At 40.2% G+C, this 26,549-nt stretch overlaps 1 protein-coding gene across 1 annotated transcript in view; it reads right to left on the bottom strand.

The window, feature by feature from the left end:
• The window catches only part of pappaa (pregnancy-associated plasma protein A, pappalysin 1a), a 71,657-nt gene extending 47,764 nt beyond the window's left edge, over positions 1-23,893 (bottom strand). Inside the window, exons 1-7 of the mRNA XM_026297619.1 lie at positions 23,480-23,893; positions 16,336-17,440; positions 9,001-9,146; positions 8,412-8,705; positions 7,841-8,033; positions 7,589-7,710; positions 2,629-3,130 (exon numbers count right to left, since the gene is read on the bottom strand). Of these exons, the coding sequence (XP_026153404.1) occupies positions 2,629-3,130; positions 7,589-7,710; positions 7,841-8,033; positions 8,412-8,705; positions 9,001-9,146; positions 16,336-17,440; positions 23,480-23,870 (2,753 nt within the window). The 5' untranslated portion in view covers positions 23,871-23,893. The remainder of the gene's footprint in view (positions 1-2,628; positions 3,131-7,588; positions 7,711-7,840; positions 8,034-8,411; positions 8,706-9,000; positions 9,147-16,335; positions 17,441-23,479) is intronic.
• Between the last annotated feature and the right edge of the window lie 2,656 nt (positions 23,894-26,549).

Here is a 26,549-nt window from a genome sequence, read left to right as displayed (position 1 = left end):
CAATGCCAGTGAACCAAAACTCTTTCACTAAATATATAGAATTTTCGATCCTTGTGTGATACCTGTACAACACCCTCAAATTTCAAATTTTCATCATAAAGCATGCATTAAAAAATTAGCTACTTTGTGCAAAATGAAATCTACCCACCCCAGAAGGAAGTGTTTATTGTAAATGACTGTTATGAACAGTCTCACATTTCTTAGACAGGAAGGCATTCATTTGTAGACTTGCAAAGTGATGGAAGCAGTTGTGGAAAGACTGAAAAAATAGAGCTTATAAAAAAATCTGAATTCTGCCATTCCACAAGAAGCTCTGTAGTCGTATACTCACAGCTTTGGGGACTCACAATAATGACTGCAAACACACAAAAATCCTAAATAAATGAATCATGTATCTTCTTTTTAAAAGGAGACATACGTTAGACTTTGTTCTCAAGCAGAAGCAGACTTGCCAGCAGAACACCTAAGGGATGGCTAAGGGATGTAACAGGGATCATTTATGCAGAACCTGGGTAGAGATTTATTATATGTTGTGTGGGGTAGAATTGCTGCTGGCAAAGCTGCACTCTCTTTTGTCTGGCAGGTCTTTGACTGAATGACAGCTCTGGAACCTACATCAGTAAGCCCTTGGGCTGGGGTGACTGAGGGATGGGGTCACACTAACCCTCCTACCCTCTTTCTTCATACATTTATGACCTCCTAAAGTTCTCCTCCTTCAGCCTTCATACTCCCCACCATAATTTACTTTGTCAGCCTGACCTTACAACCCTTAGCCATTCCATACAAACCACCACCCATGGATGGAACCAAAGGAGACAAGATGCCAGCTGTTCCTCTTGCTTGGATTGCCCCCGCTCAGGTGAAAGCCAGTGGCCTGACAGTGGGAGGTCAATCGCCTCCTTCATCAACTCCTCCGCTGCCCTGTACACCCACGGAAACATACTGCAAGAAGAAGCAGCTTACTGTGTGGTCAAAAAAGCACTTCAGCAGCTGGATCCAACACCAAAGAGCACTTCACATTGGATTTGCAGCATGCCAAAATATTTGGGTGAACTTTGCTCTTTATTCCACCATGTCAAAAGCTATGTTTGTTGTGAGACGGTGAGTATGATGAAGCATTGTTTTAGCCAGAGTGTATATATTGCCTCATCAAACTTACAATCAGAATATAACATCCCTGATATATTTCTGATTATTGATTCTTCTGGTGGATCTTCATTTTAAACCGATCAGTATAGTCGATCGATTGAAACTGTTTCAAAAAAATAATAATCACTTCAGAACATGAACATTTGGTAACTTCAGCTTCTCTTCTTATGACACAAAACAAATATTTTTGGTTTTGGACTGTTGGTCAGAAAAAAGGAGGCATCTTTAGGCTGTGGGAAATTATAACCAACATGTTTCACCTTTTATGTGGCGTTTCATAGACTAAATGATGAATTAGTTAAACAAGAAAAAATTGGCAGATTAAACAATAAATGAGAATTATTTTTAGTTCTAGTTCTACGCTGGAAGCTGTTTACATTTCACTCAGCTCAGTTCTGCTTTTATTTTTTGTTTTTCTTCATTGAATGAGTTAACGGGTTTGATGGCCAGAACACACAAACTTCACTGAGCATCTAATAGAGACAAGATCCCATATGCACAACAGAAAATAGTCAGTCGCTGCCACTGACCACTACCACCGGAATGCAACCCCAGCTAGTGAAATATACCACAGCACTAAAACTACCTACAGTACATCAATAATCAATGAAGTGTGCCAAAACCACCCAATAAATACACCCCTACTGCACACAGCTTTCCTCCAACACATTCAACCAGAAAGTTGTGTATGGACACTTTGCGGGACTTAGATATCATCACTCCATCTTGCATAACATGCATACTCACCCAGTTGCCGCTTATCAAACAGTTTCCTTCTCATGTGAACCACGCTGACAGCACGATAGTGAGATGGCATAACATGCAGGAGTGCTATGTATAGCACAGTCGTTATTGAGTCAGCACATTCCATGAAAGCAAAGCACTAAAATCTCACCACACTTTGCCGATAATACCGTCAACAAGCCATCTGTTTGCCCTTGTTTCACGGAACATAGGAAAAAACAAATGTGGGCAACAATTGACCTGTGACTTAGGAAACAAATGTTGGGCAGCAGATCTGACTGGGCAGAAGCAGAGTTGACTCGCCAGTGCTTGTGGGGATACTGAAAAGGATATCTGGTATTACAAAACATATTTTTGTGGAATAGTTTCCATAGATGAATAAACACCTTCTTACTGGCATGCATAAAAACTAAGTACATCACACTATAGCAGGAAGCTAAATGGTAACCCCTCAGCAGATCTTAAAGAGAACACTTGGGTAAACAGCGTGGATAAAAAAAACTGTTTCAAACCAAAGCATATATAACCTATTGTATTGCTTTCTATCTCATCTAAGGTGAAATAGTGGTCTTTCTCAGACCATGACAAATAATTCCTTTATGTTATTTTTTTTATTTCCCAACCTAGGGTCAGAAAGAACATATTGAGCTATATGAATGCTGCTGACACGGTCGCTCAGTGATAACTAATGTAGCAGTTTGTGTTGTTAAACAAATATATTCAGCTACTACTCACCTGTCTGTATATCGGCGGGTCGGCTCATTCAGCTTCAGACCATGTGGTGCATGGGTGAAGTGTGGTTCACGCAAGAGGCGATAGTGCAGTGGCTGGCAATGCCTACAAAGTGCACAGTCTGGCTTGGATGTCAAGAGGGTGGCATCGATTTCTAGATGTTGCTCCATAGTGAAAAACTGTACCCCATATACTACTTCCTCTATGTCAAGCTTCAGAGTCAGTGGGGTGTCACAGAAGACGTTACTAGGGCCCAGTGAAATGTTGTTCCCACTGACAGTCAGTAACAAAATGTTGTGGAGAGCTGGCAGTGCTGTTTCATCAGGGCTGAAGAAGGTGACCCACACAGTCAGAGAGTCTGGAACCAGTGGGTAGGCAAACTCTAGCTGAAGCATGCAGCCCTGGAGAGGGCACTCAGACAGGCCAACAACACCTTGCTCGATCCCTGCATTGGGGCTCCAGGTGCGCACACTTGGCTCGCAAGCTTGTTCCACATCTGGAGGGCCTGCACAAAAATATCAAGAAAAGGACAGTGTCACATACACACAAACAACATGTAACCAAAGAGACTTTAAACAATTCACAGAAACAAAAACATTGCAATAGGCAAAATCCACTTATCCTTAAATGACATAAAGGAACACAATGAATATACATATTTTACACTGCAGAAAAGGTCTCCGTACAGGTAGGACATACCAAATTATCAAGCTAATAGCATTTATATGAGTGCTAACAAACCAAGCATTTGCATCAGTGAGGCTTTTAGTGTATCTACACTTCTTACAGCATCAAGGTAGCAGAGAAACTGAGAGTTCATTGTGAGTCCATCTGCAGAGGAAAGGCAGAGCTGAGGTGTGTACCTTCTGAAAGGGGCCCTGTGAAGGGTCCTCACATCAGTACAGTCATTACAACCTCTAACAGTCACACTCCAGCCATATTTGGAGTCCACATACAGCAAACTCACATTATCCCAAGTGACGTACACTAACATTCATCAAGCACTTTTAGAAGCCAGCAAGCGGCAGACACTATGTTCTCCCTCAATTTTCTTTTGTACATTTCCAAGCTGGCAACCAACAAAGCCATTTGCTAACCTCATTTCTGGGCACTGTGCAAAATTCCAGTGTTTAATCAAGTGAGGACTGAATATGGTTTCCAAGCCACATTATCTCAACACATTTATTATTGTACTGTAAGTGTGTGTGTGGTCAGAGTGGAGGTGAATTAAAGAAAAAGAGAGACAGAAACAAATGGGGGCTGGGGGTGTTGTACTGGGAGAGAAAGAACTAAGGTACTCCAAGAGCCTGGCATTTTGCTCGGCTCATGTAGTCCTGGCTTTATGGGTACACTTTAATTGAGTTTGCAAGAAAAGGAACTGCAGCCACTGAAAGTATTTTGTAATGTCAGCTGTTATGATGGGCCCTACTCCTGGTCTGGCACTGTTGCTAATGTGGTTAGAGATTTAAGAGGAGACAGAATAGGGGTGTCATCCACTGTGTAACCTAAGGCAATGTAAACTGTATTTGAAACACGCAAGATGTGTCTATGACTGGCAGTACAACCTGTCCAAACAAAAGGTTTGAAAACCAACATTAGAACCGCAATGGTATGCAATTATCTGCTTAATTGTATTCAGAACTTCTGCACCTAGCGAGAACAGGTCATCAAATTCACTACAAAGAAATAAATATTGTATTTCACATCCATGTCTCAACCCTCTAAACTTCACAGAATAACACAAAAGAAGCCCAAACTTGTGTGTCACCTGCCCCCTACTGAGAACCCAGCTCTAAAGTTTTTGACCTTTAATTCCCTTGCAGCCCTTGGAGAGAGGGCCTCAAACTGATTCAATCCGCCAGAGCTCAGGTTTGACAATGGACTATTCATCCTCTGTTGTTTGCTGATCCCAACTAGGTATAAGTCTGTTGAGAGGTAGCTGCAAGCAGACAAGACAACGTATGTGTAAGAGACAGATAAAGAAGATCACAGCACTAAAGATGGAGATTCTATCCTGAAGTGTCTGCTGAAGATGACTATGATGACCAGAGTAACAGTGGCTTTCACATGACTGCAAGTTGGAGTGCACAAGTGAAGATGGCATATACAAGGTGGGTCTAAATTTCAGGGGCTGCATCCTTCAAAAGCTGCATTTGAAAACTAATTGCATCACAGCGTGTCAACAAGGTTATCCCATTTTGACAGCTGAGAAATGCAGCCTTCTTTCCCAGGGAAACAAAGGCTTCAACTGTAAGATCCTTTGTGGCCCAACGTCTGCGCTAGAGACAAAAAGCAAATTTGCCAGACAAGTGCTGAATCTGGATTTGATGGAGCCAGAGTTCACAGTTTTATGAAGTCATGGATTTTATAAAGACATTTTTATAAAGTCAGAGGTTTCAAGGGTTCCCCAAGTCCGGAGAACTAAGACAACTTTAGCCATTTGCAAACTGAAAAAGCTATGCTGAACTGTGACAATGAAGGCATAACCTCAGGATAGATGCTGGTGCCTGCCCACTATTTAGACATAATTCTTCTGTTCTGGAGAATCATACTGATCCACAAAAGTCCAGAGAACCGGATGAATAAACAGACAGGGATATGTCCGGGCATGCATGCTTTATGCTTTCTAAGAAGTGTCGGGCTCTGGCTCTCACTATTGATGACTCACTGTCACACACTGTTACACACTTCCTCGCTTAGAAGGCAGACATCAACCCCCTCCAGCCCTTTTGCCCTGACACACACGCAAACACGCAAGAGAGACACTTCACAGATGCATTTTACGAAAGCAGGAGAGACACTCTGGGAATCAGTGTCACATCACGGGGTATTTCAGAGGTTAATCTGTTATAGCTTCTGGCAGTTGGTGTATTTTTAACATATGGACCAGCTGGCACAGGTGCTACCTTTTAGTGCTATACTCCAGATTTACCTGACCAACTTAACATGAGCAACTAATTAATGGACAGGAAGAAAATCGCAGAGTAAGAAAGTAATGACCAGCAGTGGATGATACTAAATTCCAGGAATCACATGTTATCTCATAGTTGTTTACACAAGAAAAAAAAAATTATTGTTTCTAATGACAAGTTTTTACAAGTTTTCTCATATGTCCTTACGTAACAGGTGCAATACACATGCATGAATGCTGATGAATGTGTGTACATTAATGCGCTTCTGTTCAAATATATTGTATAGATGCCAATGCTTAATAAGCAAATACTTTAGTTTAAAGTAGATTCAGCAGTTTGCAGGATTTTAGCAAAATTCCTGTTGGAAGCAACTGCTGGATACATACAGTATGCAACATCACAGCAGGAAATGGCAGCTGTGGTATTCATTGAGAAGCTGGCCCAAGTGGAGTTAACAGAGAATGGGGAGCTGCCACAAACAGAGACCTTTCCAACGGGGAAAATAGAGTAGAGTTTAGTTGACACAAATGTTAGACAAGCCCAGACTTGCCTTTGGTACACACACACTATAGGCAGCCTGAAGGTGGTTCATTTGAAGGTTGACTTTAAAATATACTGTATAGTGCATCTACACACATGCACAGACACTCAAACAAAACAACAAAATCTGAGCTATAAATTCAGTTGTTTGGCATATTACCATTTTTACTATTACTGGTGTTGAATCATAGTTAGATTTGCTGGTTTGAAGACAGAAGCACAAATCGCATGGTCATAAACAAAACAGATGAACTTCGAGATGAATGTATTTGGATTTTTATCAATTTATCACACACTATCAAAGTACGTTATTTAATAATTGGTTTGTATAGAGGTATTTCCCTACTAGAACTATATTTCTCCAGTTGTCAGAGATGTATCTAGTTGATTTAGACACTAGATATACCTCACATAACACATAACAGACAGAGCTATACAGTTATACAGAAAAATAAAAAAAAAGATTGACATGGTATAATAGATAATAGAATACAAATTAAATTGAGTTAAATTGAGGTTTGGGGATTAGTTAAGTTCAACACACAGTATTGACAGAGAAACTTGCTAGAAATGCATCATGCTCTTAAAGCAGCAGGTTCATTTAGACAGCCGGAGCTTGTTGCATTTAAAGAGAACATCTGTTGTTGGGAATAAGTACATTTGTAGTTCTGTTTTCCAGAAAAGAAAATGTCAGTGTAAATTCATGTCCGACTGAAATATACACTTTGTGAATGCTTATTGGAAAGTGGATAATAATGTTAACATGGCAGAGTAACAGCATTTAGTGACATGTATAAGATCCAGAGCATGCTGGTGCACTGCCAGAACCACAGTGTGGTCAGAGGTGCACACATGGAAGAACAACTATTTTTGTAGCTTAAATACTAATTTCTGACCCTGTTCTAACATGGATTCACTAGTGAGACACAAATAGAAAAAAAAAGAGAAAAATCCCTGTTAATTGATTGCACTCAAATCCCTCAAAACTTCATTTTGGGCCTGAGCCCTCATATGGGAATTGTGGTACCATACAGAACTATCCATTGGGAAGCAACCTCCTTGATCCTTCCATGTTGTCCCACGGCCCAAGTGTCATGAATCTAGTGACTCATTTGCATGTTTTTGGGATGAGTCAGTGACCAAACATTTTGCATGTTAGAGTATTGACTCATAAAATCAGCAATAGGCAAACCTCAAATCAGGTTATCATACTTCAAACTGTTGACGAATAGGTGGATGTGCCTTTGTTTTAAATTTGCTTTTAGCAGAATTGGCTCGTCCAAGCCAAAAATACACACTTAGAACTGACATTCAGTACAGAGTAAAAAAAACAAACAAAAAAAAACAATATTTACAGTTTTATTATAATAAACATCAGTAAGAATATGTTAGAGCCACTGCATATTCCAAATAATGGGCCAGATGGAAAACCAAGTACCAACCTGGCAACACTGGCAGCATCAAATGAAACCTAACAACCAATAAGTAGAGTATATAGCATTGTACTGTACCTTCTGCTTCTCGTGGGGACCAGTGTCCAGACGGGGCACATGGTCGTGGGGAAGAGGAGTTGGACGCATACTGCAGTAGAACTCTCCCTTCAGTGCATTTATCACACACTGATCCCACTTCTCTAGGAAACCAACAGATAGATACAGCAACCAACTTAGATACAGGTCAAACACACACACAACACACTAATTAGTAACTTCATTCATCATTACCATACATAAAATGTGTGAAACCTTTGTAGGTCATTTCACCTGTCATAAAAGTGCCCAGAAATCGGTGGAAACCATTCCAGCGTGATGGAATTATGATGTTGCTCAACCACTTGGGGTGCCATTGGCACTGGAGGAGGCTTGGAGGAGGGTTGCCAGGTCTGGTAGATGAGATCCAGGTAGCAGTGCATCCTTGCCACCTGATTCAGCGTGAAGGAGTCTGTACAGGCATCGTCTGTAGGTAAAAGATTTTGTTGGTCAGTGTGAGGGGTGAGGATTGGAGTTTGGATTAATACATGGCAGGGAAAGGAAGAAGGTACTGAATGATTCCACAGGTGTGATCACATGAATAAAAGAAATCACCTATTAGTACTTAACTGTATGTTACATTCAACCCTGACAACCCTGAAAAATCTAACAAAAGGGGCCTGAAATGAAAGGATCTGCCCCCTGCTGTGTTTTTTCCATTGAAAAGCCCCTGCTAAATTCCACACAGTCTCACACAGACTCAACAAATTCCTTTACAGTGATCTCTGTGTGTCAGTTTTTGTAAGTGAAAGGTTCAAACATTTTGCCCCAGTAAGTGGCAAAACACATGGAGTTTCCATCTCACCTGCATAACTCATGTAGTTGTTAAACGGCGTGTGTTTGAAATGCCTACAGCCACAGGTTTCGTTGCCCGGTTCAGGGTCGCCACAGCCTTTGTATTTGGGACAAGGGTTGGTGTCTGCACACAGATCTCCAGTCTCCATTGAGGGCTCAGTCTCCAAGCATGCATCATTGCATGATTCAATCTCTGATATACCTCGAAACACGTGGTAAAGCCCAAGACTGTGGCCAATCTCATGCACCATTGTGTCAGTGTGACCAAATGTACCGTAGAAGGAAGGATTCAGCACAATTCCACCTGAGAAAACACATAAAGAAGACACACACATACAACTGATGTCTTAACTGCAGACACTTCACAACAGAAATACCCTTCTCTAGTGTAGTGTAAAGTAAGACTCAGACTATGAATTATTCACTGCCCTCTTCAGCTTCATTATCATCTTCATCCCTGTTAGAGCTGCGATGAAGACAGAAACTGCTTGGGGCTTGAACTGTAATTACTCAAATCAACATTCTCGGCTGCCAAAGAAGTAACGTGTGCATGTGAATGTGTGTACAGGTAAGTATGCATATACGTATGTGTCTTCTACCCAAATGTGTGAGGGCCTCTTTGTCCCAGGGCCAGGTGGCAACACCCGCCAAATCTTCATCAGAAGAATTGGCAAAGAAGACATTCAGATGAGTCGAGCCATCCAAATGCAGAATCTCTTTCAGCTCTTTCACATCCAAATAGGCTCTGGGAAATTGAAAATAAGAGAAAAAAAGGCTATTTTGGTTACGTTTATAGATCTACAATGGGAATAGTCACTTCCTAGTGAATACAGATTTCACCAAAGCAAAGTTTTACAAATAACAACAGTGTGTCTAGCCAAAAAGAGCTTATGTAATGTTGTTAAAGAAAACAGCGCTCAGACTTGGGTCCCTTGTGAACTGAAATATTTCTTCAAAGTGTCCTGGCAGTCGCAATGGCCCTTAAACTAACAGAATGAAGATTTAGGAGAAATAATTGACCTCTACAAGGCTGAAACCAATTTTTTAACCAGTACATCAAATGTAAAAAAAAGACTTTTAATATAACTTCTCTCATTTCTTTGCCAGAGAGAGAGCCTGAAGAGAATTTTCCTTTTGTAGACTTGAATCAATGTTGAATTTACTACAGATCCTCTTGTTTTACTCACAGTAATGCTTGCTGTGTCTATAACCCGTGACACAGGCCTTCTGTACATTGCAGTTATGAGTGGTGTTTAAAAAGCTATTAATGGGTGTGAAACAAGCTTTTTAATCAATTGTGTTGGCTCTTTTCATTCTATTTATCTTAACTGCATACTTATATTATATAATCGAAGGGAGACTAATGACCATGTTATGGATGATGTCTAGGAAGTGGTGAATCAGTTAAATAGTGCAGTTTCCCACATATGCAACTATGGGTGTATAGTGCTCTTTGTCATAAATTTGTATTTGTGGAGACTCTAAAAGCCAAGCCACAATGTTTTGAGAGATGACTATGGATGTTTGAAGCTGGAAGACAGTGAATCATACAATAACTAGTACAATAAAAGATTTTTTTTCCATTATTTTGTCTGCTTTTGACAACCCCCTTAAGCATACTCCATTTCAGCATACAATAAAAAATGTCATTGCAAGCCACATAAGCAGCAAGCAGGTGCTGGTGGCAATAAATCCTCTTTAATAGTGAGACTAAATTTACATGGTGTTTTTGGACATTTCTGAACAGTTTTGCAGGATGCACTGCTCTAAGGCCAAGTGAAGTAAACTTAATGACATCTGCTTGGCCATCTTGTACACATATGACGTTTAATATTACATACATGTTATTGTACAGGAGGAGATCTTGGTGAAAACAAAGTTAGTGTATGTATTCCTGCAAAGCCTATGCTTCAGGTTTTTCCTTTATTTTTGGTTGCATTTCTGCACAGAACGGCTTAAAATTCAAGGCTGACAGTATCTCAGATCAGCCTGACCTATTCAAGCCACCCGGACACTTCAATGAATTGTTCAGGTATTTTGACATCTCCCCATCCATGACATAATATTTTGCCTTGGCTCTGGGAATACTAACAGCAGCAGTAATGACTGCAATCATTCAACACAATGAGATATCTTTTCAGCAATGAAGCTGTCACTCATTTTATGAACACATCAAACAAGTTTTTCTGTATGGGCCTGGCTGGTGGTCCTGGCAAACAGCATCAACAACCTCATCTCTTGGAAGAGTCAGTAATCTGTTTCATATGTTGAAATTATAGTTTATTCTTTTCTTTTGGCCTTTAAATGCTTTGGAAATTGATATGCAATGGATACAGGAACAAGAGTTTATCAGAAAGAAAACAAGATATCTGCCCTACTATCACAAATTAGATCTTCTTCGGATGTTTTGACCTAGTTTGTGTAACCCACTTGCTTGCCTCATACTTTGTAAGATTAAGTACAACAACACTGAGGCTAACTTACAGCACCTGACCCCATACATTCCTTCTATGAGATATGTTTATTTATATCACTCAGCACATTTAACCAAACAAGAATAGATAAACATTCTTTTTTTGTTTTTTGAGTACCCTGTATCTTAACCATACATCTTGAAATCACTGGCTGAATATTGGGATAATGAGTAGAATCTTGTTTTGCACGTGGATAGATAATTATGCAATGCAAAAGATAAAAGCAAAACAATTTCAAAAACTTATGCCTCTGTGAAGTGCATACTTCTGAAGAGTGCTACTTATATTTACTCTTTCACTCAACAGCTGACTCAAAAGTCTATTTACACTGTTTCGAATTGTTACAATGATATATAAGGTGGTGTAGAATCCGACTGTGCAAAGACACTTACAGTACTTAGCCAACACACTTGAACATTTTCACAAAAAATGTTATTGATGTATTCATGTATTTATGGCCCAGTGAGAGAAAAAAAGAAATGTCTACAAAAATAGCAGCTCAAACTGGAGTGGATCAGAATTGGCATTTTGTGATTTCAGCTCAATTATAGTGGAGTATTTGGTTGCCCAAAGTACAACTGCTTTAGTTGAGGTTTAGTGTTCAGCTAGTTTCTCTTTACAGGCAAATTGGTATTTAATGTATAACAAAAAAAAAATCCATTTCTGCTACCCCTAATTTTTATGAGCTAATTTATTTTTCTAGATTATTAGATTGTTTTATTTGGAGTTTGACTATTAATGTTATTAGAACTGCAGAATCCATTTTGTACTATATGGGTTGAATAAGCCCTTAAAATATGTACAGCTGTGCCAAAGTTTCTTTTTCCTTTTTGGGTAATAGTTCTATGTTTTAAAAGCAAATGTCTGGATAAAATAATAAGATTTGAGAGCAAAACCAAGCTATCTCATAGTGTATGTTCAGTGTAGCCTAAAGGAATCAATTTAAAAGTCAGTAACACTAGTGTTTGGCAGCATTCTTGAAGAATTTACACCAGTGAGATAATTCTTCTACCGCAACAAGTCTACTAAGGTTACCACCAATTCACATTTCATATGCAGCTACACGAAATGTTTCATAACATCTCAACAACATTTGCTGCGAGAGTCTCTCTGCCTCAAATCACAAGTTGGATAAAGAGCTGCTCAGTGAAAAAGCAGTGTTGCCTCAAAGCAGACGTTTTGAATAAAAGGTTCAGTGTAACAAATGCTTTCTTCAAGCCATGCTTTCTTCATGCTAGAGCAATTCACTGGGGCCAGGTCTAAGGAGAGAGAGAGAACAGATGATATAAGGTCCCTCTTAATAATTTCAGGAATTTCATTATTTCCTTAGAAAATATTTGTCCAGAGTTTTTGGACATGTGTGAGGGGGAAAAGGGTAAGAGGGGTTTGATGCTGAAATGACTGAGTCAGCAATGAATAGGAGTTGAGATAGCACCGTAGGATCAAAATCTAACTAATCAGAGTTCAATTATTCTAATGCCCTTGGCCCTGTTACAAAAATACAATGCGTATCACATGCTGGAATGATGCAATAGGGGATTTTAAGAGGAAAAACAGAAAGTTTTAGTATAATCAATAATGCCTTTTGTGTGTCTACATGCATGTACATGTGTTTTTATTTGACATTATGTCTAATGATCCTACTATTAAAGAACTGATAGACACATTGGTTAGCTGCCACTCTGGGAAGTTGGTATCCAATAACATTATCATGAGGGTGTTTGTAGTCAGAATAGTTTGGGCCTTCCATCTTTTTGTTGTATCTGTCACATCTTACTTAGACCTCCTTGCCAATAACCCTTTACCCCCACCCCCGGCGTTTGCTCTCATTCTCACACCCCTCAACTATTTCCCCATCCCATAGCCCCTATTCCCCTCTCTTTCCTCTCATCATATTTTTTTTTTTTTTTTCAGCAGAGATGAGCCACATGGGATGGACTGGATTTTCCATGCATTTAACCACACTACATTTTAGACATGTCCTGGGAAAACAATGTTTTAAAAACTTACCAAGAAAAAGAAAAGAGTAAAAGCATGTGGGAAGGAGCAAGAGAAAGGTAAGATGAGAAAAAAAAAAAAGCATCACTGCAGGGCATCTGTAGTAGGGAGATCCAAGGGTGAGTGAGGCAGCTCAAACTGCCGTGTTAATGCTTTTATATCTGATACATATTAAATGGGGAATTATGACTTCATCCATTTACACCCATATATAATTCATATAAGCCCATAAATTTGCCTCGTATACATATGTCTGGGGCAGCATAGTGTGAAAGCTGGGGTGAGCTGGCATGGCAAAGACACTCTCACAGCCAAGAACACTTTTAAAATTAGAGGGGGCCTTCAGCTCTCCTGTCATCAAGTTGGTCAAAACCATGGCCCCTAGACCCATCATTCATCTTTGCCGTTATTACTATATTTGCAAAGATCCTACCATCACTGTTCTTTGCTGAGAACAGAGTCTGAAAAAGTAGGAATTGGAGATGTATGGTATAGGCAATCCAAATGCAACCCATCAGTTCTTAATTGAGTACAGTGGTGAACACAAATGCATGGACCTTATCATCAGTGACCTCCTTGGCTTCTGAACCACATCCACATACCTTGCCGAGACATTATGAACTGAATTCCCTGATGTGTCATATTTTCAAAAGACCACCAACAGGATATATCTACATACTATCCCATCACAGCCAGATGAAACTGCCATGTTTACCTACAGCGGCCAACGTGAAGCGCCTCCTTACTTCACCTCCCCCCAGGCCCCTAGTTAGGCAGAAAGACTTCTCTGAGCCCACATGAGAGTACAGGTGAAACCTCGACAACAGGTGCTTTTATAAGTATGCTTTGGCTTTGAAGGGGAAGTGCAAAGCCCTGGTATTTACACCCAAGCACTCCATTATGTTTTATGGGACAGGGGCTTAAGGTTTAGACGACTAACTGTAAAACACCAAAGTCAAGGGCCCTGGAGATTAGCTCCAGGGCTGAGTTAGAATACAGCAGGGAGAAGGACTAAAGGAAAGAGAAAGGGTGGTCCATCTATTAACCTGCCACCGTGAGAGGTATTGACCCAGGAGAGGAGTAGAGGCAACCTATGAGGTTCTGACAAAGCCAGCCCAGAACTCTATTTGCCAAAAACATATCGAGGTTGGAAAGGGCCTAATATCCACATTGCAATGTTCGTACATCAATCTTGCTTTTTCTTGGTAGCTGTTTCTAAAAAGCATTTTAATTTTAGGTATGATCAGTGTGTGTGTGTCTGACTGATGAATTTTGATATTATGGGATTGATCTTCTGTCCAGTTGCTTGAAACCTACATTTATCTTTTGTCGAGTCAAACACACATCAGCTTCTTATTTGCAGTGCCATTTCTCTTCTGTACTTCTGTATACAAACTGTAGATCCATGTTGTATAAATTATAACCACAATTTGACGTCCTTAGCTACAGACATAAGAATGTTCAGCCTTAAAATAAATCTGATAACATCAAATACTACCAAAACCATAGGATGTGTCAAAAGCAAGACCTGTGAAAAAAATGCAAAATATTTCACTTAGCCAACTGTGGAGGAAGGGAAGGATGGGGGTTATTATCAATGGTATTTTCAGAGGAAAGACTGTTGCAGGACCAGAGAGCTGCCTCTGTCCTGTGTTAACCACACAAGTGGTAACAGGCACAAATGTTTTAAAAATAAATGCAGGACCTCACAACTATTGTTCCGCTGCATATGCAGTACATTGTTCATCCAGAGTTCTATAATTAAGGAGGAATGTCAAATGTTTGTAGTGCAGCTCTCTGAAAGTCTCTATAAACATACCATAATCAAAGCAAAATAAGCAACCAATGGGGAAGATTATATCGATTTTTAGAGTGAAATTCTCTTGCCCTCTTTCTGTCTGTCGCTGTCTCACTCTTCATTCCTTTCTTCCTAAGCCCATCTCTGAAATGCCCATAGTGAGATTTGAACATGGCAATGGCAAGCATTTTGCCAATGGCTGATGTCTAAATTAAGTAGCTTGCTGACCACTTGATGAGTGGGCTTCTAATAATAACTGAGCTTGAAGGGATGTGGTGGGAATTGTGAGATGGAAGTACCAGCAAACCCACCTGCTTTCCCCCACTGATGTTGCTAATTAGATGTCATTATTTAGCCATTTAGCAGTCATTTTAAACAAAAGGATAGTGCCAAACAGACATTGCTCCCAAATTAACTGCGATTGAAAATAGCTGGATTTATTTGATTCATGCTTTCAGCTGACCCAAACAATAGGTCTACTTGTGATTTCCTTTTTCCTTTGTCTTTGCATGATAGTGGCTATAAATACTGCCAAGCATCTGAATTTTGGTCATTTTTGTCTCTTTTTCTGGTGTAATCATGAAGATCCCCTGCAATGTCCACAAAAATGTTTCAGTCTACTGTGTTGAGTTTCAGTGTACCAAGAAAAAAACAATCCAGCTATTGGAGGTCTGGCACAAACCTTGCTGCAGAGAATTCCAGAGATGTATTCTACTTGCCAGCTTTTACTCATCATCTACAAGCCACAAGAGATCACCACAAAAAGAAAAAAATATGTATGCATTCATGAGGGCCTCTGTATTCTCCTTAAGTAGCCACATGAAACCATATAATCTCTTGCTCCATCTACAGTACACCTAGGAGATTCTGTAATACTGGTATGCATATGTCAGTGGAGTGAACTTTCTCACTGTTTTTCCTGGAAAATTCATTCAGGCACCCATGTTTAGGGACCATACCTGCCTCCCCAGGAAACATGTCTGTCAGTGGTTTCCTGGACAGAATGGTATGTCTTTGAAATGATTTCCATTGCTACAAGCAAAAGCCATACTGGACTCTCTTTTCTGACTCCTAATTGCCCTTACACTGTGTTTAGAATGTCACTCTTTCCAAACCAACTCCCTTCACCAATCAAGCCACCTTAATTAAGACCACTGGGTATGGGAGACACACAGTAGAAAAGGTGGGGAGAGTTGTTGAAAAATGGATACAAAAATGAGCAGTCAGGCCCACGCATTTGCTACCAGGAAAGGCCGTTTGTTTTGCCCTGCTTAAGTGTGGAACACTGATTGAACCAGGCCAAGGCTAGATTGGACTAGCTGTCCCCAGAGGATTTCCCAGGCCACACAGGCTGGGAGTTGAGTTACACTCAGCCTCAGCCCAAATGGTCAGGAAACAGTAGGGCTAGACAATCTCTCTTCAGGGACACATGTATGGAAAGATTTGTTTGATTTACTCAAGGCATGTGGGGCCATGGTGTGGAGTTGGTTTACCAAAATTATTCACTCACATCAACCAAAACATGCATCAACTTAAGCAAGGAATGTTGTTGTTAGTCAAAGCTTTTTGTGACCTTTAATTGTATATTTCTAAAACACCTACAAAGAATTATTACTAGTCCTGAAAACAATACAACATGCAAAAGGTGAATTAAGTGATCTTACTTGTGTGGAGAGGAGCGGTTGAAGCATGTCTTGGTCACATCTGTCACACTGGGATTACAGCAGTCGCCAAGATCATAAGAGAAATTTTCCCAGTTACATTCAGGGTCACATACATCATTCCCTTGTTTGTGCTCAGGGCAACGACTCCGGTGCCCAGACATGCAGTCACCTGCATCAAACCCTGTCAGTGGATGGTTGCATTCTGGGTCACATGTATCATCGCCGACTTTGCTGATATCACAGTTAGCTAAAATCAACCGGTTACGAAGGGAGGAATTGGTCACATTGTGAATGCTGAGCTCCCATGTGATGTTGTAGGGGCTAAAGGCATCATTGAGCTGCTGGTGCTGCAGGCTGATCTGGTGGTCTGATACAGTTGGCCTCATCTGTGAATCATCCCATATGTTTATGACACGATAGCGCACTTTTTTGGGCCGACGGAAGGTCCAAAGATGATTGTAGTTTTTGATGACATTAACATTGTCGCAGACAGTTTGACCGCAAGATGGAGATTCCAGCGTTGTGTCCAATACTCCTTCAGCATTTCCAACTCCACTACCATCCAGAAACCCTAACCGTCCACCTCCTCCCTGCTCGGGTTGAGGAAAGCTACCATCTTTTACAGTAAGCCATTTTCGGCCTGGGTGCTCGAATGTTTCACGAATGACCAGCTGAGGTAGATCTTGGAGGTCCTCATGGCCGTGCATATCTCTGATAATCTGCCTCTGCCCTTGGGCCTGTCTCCACAGACCCACTCTTTCCACTGCCCCCCTGTAATTATGATTCAGTGCATTGCCCCCAATCATTAGTACTTTGCACTTTTTGGTCAAATGACTGAAGACATCACCCGATTGCTCCCGACTGACACCCACTTGGGCGCCATTGACGAAAAGCTTCATGTATACGCCATCATATGTGATTGCCACATGTGCCCATTGGTTGGGTATATAGCGGGCATTGGAGTGGATGGTGGTTACTTTGTGGGCACGGTCAGTTTTAAGGGAGAAGAAGAAGTGGGGGTCACGATTCCCATGTTCACTAACTGCCTGGATGCCAAGCAGCCAGCCACGGTCACTGGAGGCATAGAAACATTTGTCGTATAGGCCTGGAGAGAGAATGAAAAAAAATTCAATTAAAAAGTGCATGCTTGTATTTCTACATGTGAATGTGTGAATGAGAGAAAATGAACACCTATAACAAAAACCATTGTTCATAATTCAAATGAAATGTTTGCAATTTGTGCATGCATACAATCCTTAATGCTAATTATGAAGAAGTATTTGTTGGTCAAGATGCTAAATACATTTCCAACACTCTACAGATAATTTTGGAATATTCTAAAGAATATTCATGGAGACTGCACGTGTTGCAATTAGGGATCAAAAAAGGTCTTAATATTATACCTTTTTTATATCTAAAGGCATGTTGTCTTGGAAATTGGGTTGAAGTGCATGTTTAGCTATGGGAGATCCCATGGAAATCTCCTGCTATAGGTTTTTTTGTGAACACTGAGCACATTTAAAGTTGCTCGTGTATATGTTCCTTGCCGGTGGGGTAGCCAGAAAAGGCTAGTTTTCTGCTAAAACCTTGTTTTTGTAGAGGCACCAAAACACCTTTTTCCTGTTTCACTTGGACTGTGTATGTCAGCTTCAGCATGGTAATGTGTTTTCACTTTGTAGGGGATCTCTGAATGCTAACTGTTTGTTTGTTTAGCGCTTTTTGAGGTGCATGTGTGGAGGCACACAATTTCATGCCTGTGCGTGTGCATGTGTGTTTGCTAATGCATGTTCGTGTCTATGCTGCATAAAATCCTACAGTTTCACTCAAAGCGTGCAAAGATTCAAAAGCACCTTGACATCCCTCATAAGGTCCATCTCAACATGTGAAATCTGTGTGTTCACAGATGATTCTTTGGAGAGAGCTGAATGTCACTCTTGCCAGATTAATACATTACTGGGATTATTTGCTAACGTCAATGTAGCACTTCAGATCATGTGACATTTGTCAGGTCAATCTGGGACTTGCACACCCAGCCCATTTAGGAATGGAGGGTCAGTCACAATGGTTTCTGTGATCTGTACATTAAATAGCTGTAAATACTCTTCATACACAGTTTTAATATGATGTGAAATTATAAACTGACTATCACAGCGATGATGCTCCAATATAGTTGGAACTTCCCATTGATTGGACTACCTTGCCTGCAAAAAGTAGCTGGTTAATAGTGGTTGCATGGACATCTTGCTAACTTTTACCAGTTTATAATTACCTTAACACTCCAGTGTGCATTCATTAACTTGGTATTTCAATGAAATAATGTTCAAAGAGTGTGGGTTGGGTACGGTGTCAAGGTCAGTCCTTTAGTGGATGACGTTTTCAAGCTTTCCACTACACTGAAAGGAAAAAGCCTTCCATCTGTCAGCTAGTGCACTCAAGGCTAAAAGGTGTGCTAAAATGCTTGTAGGGCTCCTAGTGTAAACAGCTGTCATAATTCTGCCATGCTCAATTAATCTAACACACTACACTTTTCCAGAGCCTGCACTGCGACTGCTCAGCTCATACAAACACACCTACACCCATATGCACATATTTATACAGACATGCATACATACATGCTGATGAACAAATACACCCAAAAAATGTTAAACAATTTGAAATACAAAAACTGAAGTACACTTTTAAGTCCACTTAAGTCCAAAAACACAAACATACACAAAGGAATTTGTATGTGTACGCAATAAGGAGAACTGTTCCTGTCAGGTTCAAAAGCAACCTTCCTCACACTTGCCATTTGTCTTCTTCCAAAAAAAAAAAAAACACACTCTGGGGGGAAAAAAGAAAAAGTGGAAGAAATGCACATACACTCACAAAGAAAAATGTCACAAGAACTTGATAAAAAGCAGAGAGGAAGGGAACAATGAACACCCCGTTTACTTTTGAGCTGTTCAACCTCCAAAAGGTCAAGGAAAAGCACTTATTATAGTCATACTAAAGTGACCGCCACAGCAGTTTTCCTAAGAAGACAATGGAAAATTCCACTGATATTTTAAAAACACCATGAATGGACATAACAAGGATACTGAATATAAAATATCATCATAGCAATTTAAAACACTTTACTTTAAACATCTGACTTGGCTGTCATGTTTCATTGTGAAATAATTCAACTAAATGCTAGTTTGAATTGGGCATAACCACCAATAGTTCCATTAAAAGTGTGTCACAACTCTTCCAACCTAAATGATTATATAGGTCAGTTGTCTCCACCATCTGATGATCTGAATGTTCAGAGTGTTTTCTGAAATTGCACCCCTACAGAGGCAGGTGATCTGCCTCAGATAATCTGTCAACCCTCACTGAAAAATAATGAAACTAACTATTTAATGATATAATAATAATATAGGAAAGGTGGCCATGGTTTGGGTTAAAAGAAGCACTTTGTTAATGTTAGAAGACCACAGTTACAACAAAAGCAGTTAAGTTTATGGAACGGTCATAATTAAAAGAAACAACACTTACTGATGCTTGAAAACACAAAACAAACAGCAGACTTCCTCCCCATTATCACTTTGTTACTCGCCTTGACTTCCTGCTTTGTTCCCATCCTAATTACTACAAAGGGCTTTGTTAAACATGAAGATGTCATGTTGAAGCCTGTCATCGTACAAGACGTCACTTAAAAAAGAAATGTAATTACGGCTTTTATTAAGATGCTTTGCACAACAACATATACGGTCATTTTTATAGGAGGACAGTCTCTTTTAAATGACAAATGATATAAATGAAAAAAAAAATCTGCCTTACACAGCAACAATATCATCATAAAGAACTTAAGTGATTAAGTGTAAGAGCATTGATCTGGATCTAGGGGTATTCAACAACAATATATCCAAACATTATTAGTAAGGCACTCAATGCATTAAGATAACAAGGGTTCAAACTATTTCGATGACTGAAGTTTTTTATAGCTGATGATAAGTGTTACACTCAGTTATGAATCCCTCTTCAAACTCTAACCACTTGTCAGGTATTTTCTCATGATCTATTCATCTTCATCTTAATATCCCAGTTGTATTCGACATTAATGAAACAAGATGATATAGTTGTTAAATATCCACAGAAAAGAACCCTTAATGAGAATATTTGTTTTTGAACTATTTTTTTTATTTGTATCATCATTCTACATGACAGCACCAAGGTGTGTCTCTTATCGCAGTTCATCTGCCTACGTCTGCATGTGATTGTTGCAGCAGGTCATGGAAGAGAGCCTTCACTGTTCCAGAGATTTATTTTCCTCTTCTTTTGATGTGGGACAGCCCAACATGACCCGGATACATGGGCTAATAGGGCACAACAAGGTTTGCATAACATTTGGACACAGAACTTGATGTTCTGTGTGTGGATGTGTGAGTGTGTGTATATAAGTTCTTACAAAAGGGTTCAAAGGATTTTGAACGTGGGGGAGGGCTGTAAAAAGGTTTTTATCATTATTATTATTATTAGCAGCAGTAGTAGTAGTAGTAGTAGTAGTAGTAGTAGTAGTATTAGCAGAAAGAAATAAATTTTTATGCACAATGTGAGGGGATTGAATAATAGGCTATTTGACACATGGAATGCATCTGAAATATAAAATGCTTTGCTTTTTTATAATTTTTTTAATGCATCCCCACATGCCTCTTCTGTTGTGTCTGTATGTTGGTGGTGGGTGGGAACAACCCAACAATTAATCTAGGGAACCAAGAGACTCAGGGCTGTCCCTGCTGTAGCGTATAAAGTAACAGCTACTGAGATTTGAACAGCATCTTTCCTTCCAACAAGACAGAATCCAAATCCGCTCTACCTCTCCAAGGAATAGTAGTACAGAAATTGAGTAAGTGAACAGCTGAAATTCATCATATTTCCAAACCACAAAAAACAGTAACTTGAAACTTCTCCCTTAGACATCATAATAAATTAATTATCTAGGGACTTTTCTTAAAGGAAGCTATTTTGGCAAATACTCCACAGGTACAACCCAAAACCAGAGACAAGTAGTTGGTTAAGAAAGCAAAAAGCAGAGACTGTGCCAACTGCTCACTGATGCCTTAACTTACCAACTGCACAGAAAACAAGAAAATACATGTAAAAAAAGGGAAACTGAAGTCTGGAAAATGAAAAGAACATAGAACAGAAGATTGAGAAGAAAGCGAGAGAATGAGAAAGGTCAAAAACAACAGTGTAAAAAAAGCAGTCACTGCAAACAACAATGTGCAATGATAATAATAAAAAAAAAAACATGGGGATGGAGCATTTTTAGAGGCACTGGGATTTTTGAGGCATGAATTGGATTTAAAAGATTAGGCTTTATTGAATTTGTTTGATCATCATATTTGTTCTCTTGAGGTCCCCTCCTCTGACGTGACCATGCTAGGAGCACATCTTACAAATGAACACATAAGATTATATATGCATGGTAATCTCTAGTAGTCAGACGCCAGTACAAGACAGGGACAGGACACAATAACAACACCTGTACAAAATAACGTGATCCAATGCCACATCTGTAAAGCCTACAATGTTCATTATCTTTTAACATTGTGTCCGATTTGTTTTTATTCAACTCTGGTTAATTTGGAAGTTGTTGTTTGTGTTATTGTACTTTGCATTATACTGTACAGATGTTCCTGTTGTTGTGTCCGTCCCCTGTAAATCTTAGAGTCATTCAGGTCACAACAGACCCTCTCACCCCCTCTCCCCCAGTTTGAGACTCTTACAAGGGATTGGCTTTGCAGAGCATGCCTCTGCCAACTGGCTAACACTACCTAAGAGTGTACTGTATTGCAATACACACACACAAACACACGTGTGATTATTTATATGTGTGGAGAGGAGGGGGTTGTTTTGAGAGAGCCAGGCAGATCGAAAATAAAGGAACAAGTAAATTTACTCATATGGTTTAGTAAAGTCCCCAAACGTGCAGATGGGCTTGCAGGAGACTGAGTTCAAAGGCAGCCATCTGCACAAGTACTGTAGCACGTCAAGAGTTGTGTTTACAACGCTCCCTATCGGCGAGGAAAGGCAACAAAAAAAAAAAAAAAAAGAACTGTCGAATACTGTAATGCACAAAAGCGCTATTGGTCAAAACAGATGATGCAGAGCGATTTTTAATACATTTCAGGTGCTCATTTACGCATGGCTGCAGACTTGGCAGGGGAAAGAGAGTGCGCACAGATGACAACTACAGACTGTCAAGTTTTCGTCTGACGACAGGGATCTGCTTAAGTGTCTGCATATCCTCCTCTGCGCGCGCTCAGTGGATGAAGACGCATCGCTACTATCTAATTGGGCCTCAAATTAGAAACTAGACGAACAACCCATGATTTCACACACACACACGTGTTTGCGTTTTTTTTTTTTTTTTTTGGAGAGGCAGTGCATGAGCACCATGAAAGCACACCAGTGCATAAACACATGCGGCGGGGAAACCCTTGACATCTCAGTCCTGTCTCGTAACTCCGGTAGCCAATCCAAAGGTGTCGAGTTTAGGGGACACGCAAGCTTGCGGTTTGAGCTGCGAGCTTTGAGCGCCTCCATATACAACGAATCTCTCTCCGCTTTGTGTCTGACACGACGTGCTCGCTCACAAAGTTTTGGCCATTACATCATAGTTTTAAAATAGCTAAGTCGGCTCAGAGAAATTACATTTTACGCACAGTGACATCAGCTGCGGGTCAAATGATGCAGTAGCCTGCATCTGCTGCCCATACTTCTCACTTACATTTTACAATTATAAGCCGGATAAATCATCTTTCCTACAAGGGGAAATAAAAATAAACTACATTTGTAAGAAAAAAAAATTCAGTGATTGTCGTTCTGTAAGGTGGCAAATTTAACCTGATCAAAATCTTTACTGACCATATGCTTGCACTACCTAAAATATCCGCTGTAAAGCATTACATCATTGTCTAGTCTGATAGATGAACTCGTTTTCAACTCGCTGAAACTGCATGTTGCTTTGTTTGCTACACTACATGACACTGAGATCATTTCCAACACATTCGCATCCTTAGTTCTCGTTATCCTGTTTAACTCGCCAGCTTTGGAGTTAGACTAATAAAAAAGAGTTGGTTTTACAAAAGGATGGAGGATGTGTAGACTCTCCTACCTGCAATCACTGTGGGTGATCGCTGACCTCCCTCCGGTTTGATCCACATCTCCAGAGTGAAATTTCCTCTGGGTATCTCCACGCCAGGCTTCAGCCGTAGCTGATCTCCTCTGCCGGTGAAATAAACAGCTTTTCCTCGGTCTGGAGAGTTTTCCTCCGCCTGCGAGGAGCGCCGGCGCTGGCGGAGCACCCGTCGCTCCAAGCCGGGCAAAGACCGTTTGCCCCGGGGCAGACGTGTGGCACAAGCCCCTGGGATGGTCGCTTTCGCCTCCCTAATGCGCACCAACTCCCTCTTGGATCTCCCCTTTCTCCGGACTGTCCCGCACTCTGATCCAAAACACAAGATGAGAATCACCAGGCAAGACACCCAGGGAGATGTCCAAAGTTTCATTTTTCGTGAAAGGAAATGGCAAAAATATTTAAAATAAGAGAAAAATAAAAGAAACAACAGAATAACTAGGAAAAAAATGTATCTCCACAATGTTCTCCTCTTTGGAATCTTCTCGAGTTTTTTCCTTCTCTTTTTACAGCGGCAGAATGTCAAACCGTAGAAACTGTCTAAATAAACCCATAAAGCTATGCTGTTTTTCCCTCTTTATAATGCTAAGCCACGACCCCCTCTCTTAAGCAAAACTACTCTGGAGACATTCAGGGGACACGGGAATATTTGATTCATGTATGTGTTCCACGGTGCCTTTTCAATGGGTCCCATTTAGCCAAAGGGATGACTAATAAGTAATCAATCAAGAGGGGGGTCCGGCCGATGCCCCCCTCATCCCCTGTGGACGGTAGGAGTTACTCGCAGAAATCCACAGTTGTCCGCCAAGCTCCTGTCACACCTTTTTGTTGTTTCCTTATCCTACCCGTAAAACAGCATAAGAAATTATACATATTAAATTCCAAAGAAAAGTGACAACAAACCGACCTCTCATATTTATTACAGGAAACAAGAGATGAATTGTAATAAAAAATTAAAAAAAAAATTGGAATCCAAACTTCCCTTTGACTGTATGCTTGTATAAAAGTTGAAATGCACTATAATAAATGGAGAGGCGAAAGAGAGAAAGAGGGACAGGGAGCTGCAGAAGTAAGCATCGCGGTCCTCTGATTGCCTGAAGCAGATACAATTGGAGGAGTCGAAGCTCGTCGTCCGCTTTAGAGGCAGTTTCTTTCTAAGTCTTTTTAAGAACAACTCATGTTTCAAATGTTCCGGGGCTGTGTGTGTGTGTATGTGTGTGTATGCGTGTGTGTGTGTGCGCGCGTGCGTGCGTGCGTGTGTATGTGTGTGCGTGCGTGCGTGTGTTTTTTTCAAAGTGGGAAGTAACACAGGTAGGCAACTCTCACTGACGGCAATTCTCTCTGTGGCACATAGTGATAGGATGGTGTTGACGGAGTTTGAAAGGCGTATATGTATCCCTCTAGCGGTTACAATTTACACAATCCAACACTTCCACCGAGTCTACAGCACAGGACCACAACCAGGCAGCCTGAGATCATAAAAGTTGTTTTCCAGTCCGTGTTGTTCATAGGCCACATCTCTCTGAAAGCTCTTCTTCAGAGTTGATTTCATATTTAGGAATAGTCATAGATCCTGGCGCTGGAAATTCCCCAAGATATGCACGAAAGCTTACTCGAACAGCTGCTCCTGAATGTAAATGTTGAAAATGTAAAATGCAATGCGGAAATTGGGCCAAAATTGATTTAAAGATCAAAGCTTTTATTTTGAAGTGTCAAACATAAATCTTATTCATTATTCAATAAAGATCAAAAAAGGAAGGGCTCCGAAATTAAAAACACCACATACTTCCATTTCAATTTTAGCAAAGTATGATGTATTCTATTAAGGCAGACCTAAAGTCCCATCTAAGTCATGTTTCCCATTAGAGTAAGCAGCAAATGAAATAAGTGATTTGTGGAAAATGACAAAGCCATAGGACTTCCTGTCCTTTCTTTACTTAAATGAATTTAACAGACCATTAATCCTTCCTTCTTCCAATTTAAAAGCCACAGTTTGATTGTTTAAACCACAAAATACAACAAGAACAGTGTATTCTCTACCTGTGCGTGTTCTTTATAATCTATAAAGTATCTGTAACTTTCATACATCTTAATGTTTATTGACCCATCACTTTAGATGGATGTTAATTTCAAAACCACACTCTCGATTAAAGCTTGTAAGTCTCTGAGGGCCAAATGAAACCAGTCCTTTGGTCAGTGTTACTCTTATTCTGACACAGTAAAGAGAGAGTGACCTTACCTTTAACAGCTTTCAACAGAGACAGTCAGCTGGAATGTCACTTTCCTCTTTGTACTCCCACAGCTGTTTGTTGTGAATGTGTGTTTAGACAGCCAAAACTTGCCACCTACCATAAAGGAACGAGAGAACAAATATTAAATATTTGCTTTTTTTCCTCATATGGTGTTGCGACTTCGGGCCACATATTTCCTTTTGTGTCTTGAGCAGGGGGCAATGACATATTGAAAGGTGTCTGACCTTGAAAATTGCTGCCAGCATAAGTTTCACATGGACCACAAGTTTAAATCTTGTCAAAGGAGACAGTGGATAATTTTGTGTGTCCAAACTTTCACATGAGCAGCTGTTAACACACAGGGGTTTTTGTTTAGGGTACTGGTCTCAAAGACTACTGGTTCCCATGAAATTGCTTACTTTTTTGTGGTAAAATACACATTTTTTTTTAACTGACCTATATTTTTTCCAATCAGGAAAACACCACCAGGTCACAGAATTGAATGTAATTTTGTATTGTAAAATGTATCCGATATCAGACATTGACACTGAAGGAAAATGAAATTGCAACTTCACCAAGGTGCCAAAGTATCATGACAGAAAGTGAGAGACTTATTCAGTCCCGTAATTACATTCCCCACTTCTTCACCGTAGATCAAGCTGTCACTCTAGCTCTGTAAAGGAACATGAGTGCTGAAGATAGAAAAGATGACCTAATGTCTTACAGTCAGCATCTTTCCAGGTTGGTACACTATGTACTGACTAGAGGGGGTTGGGGGGACTCTGAAACATGCTCCCATGAAGGTCATTTATCCTCGCTCT

This window comes from Mastacembelus armatus, chromosome 12 (genome assembly GCF_900324485.2).
Source record: "Mastacembelus armatus chromosome 12, fMasArm1.2, whole genome shotgun sequence".
Lineage (NCBI taxonomy): Eukaryota > Metazoa > Chordata > Actinopteri > Synbranchiformes > Mastacembelidae > Mastacembelus > Mastacembelus armatus.
Note: the sequence above shows the minus strand (reverse complement) of the source record. Positions and strands in the feature narration are given on the sequence as shown.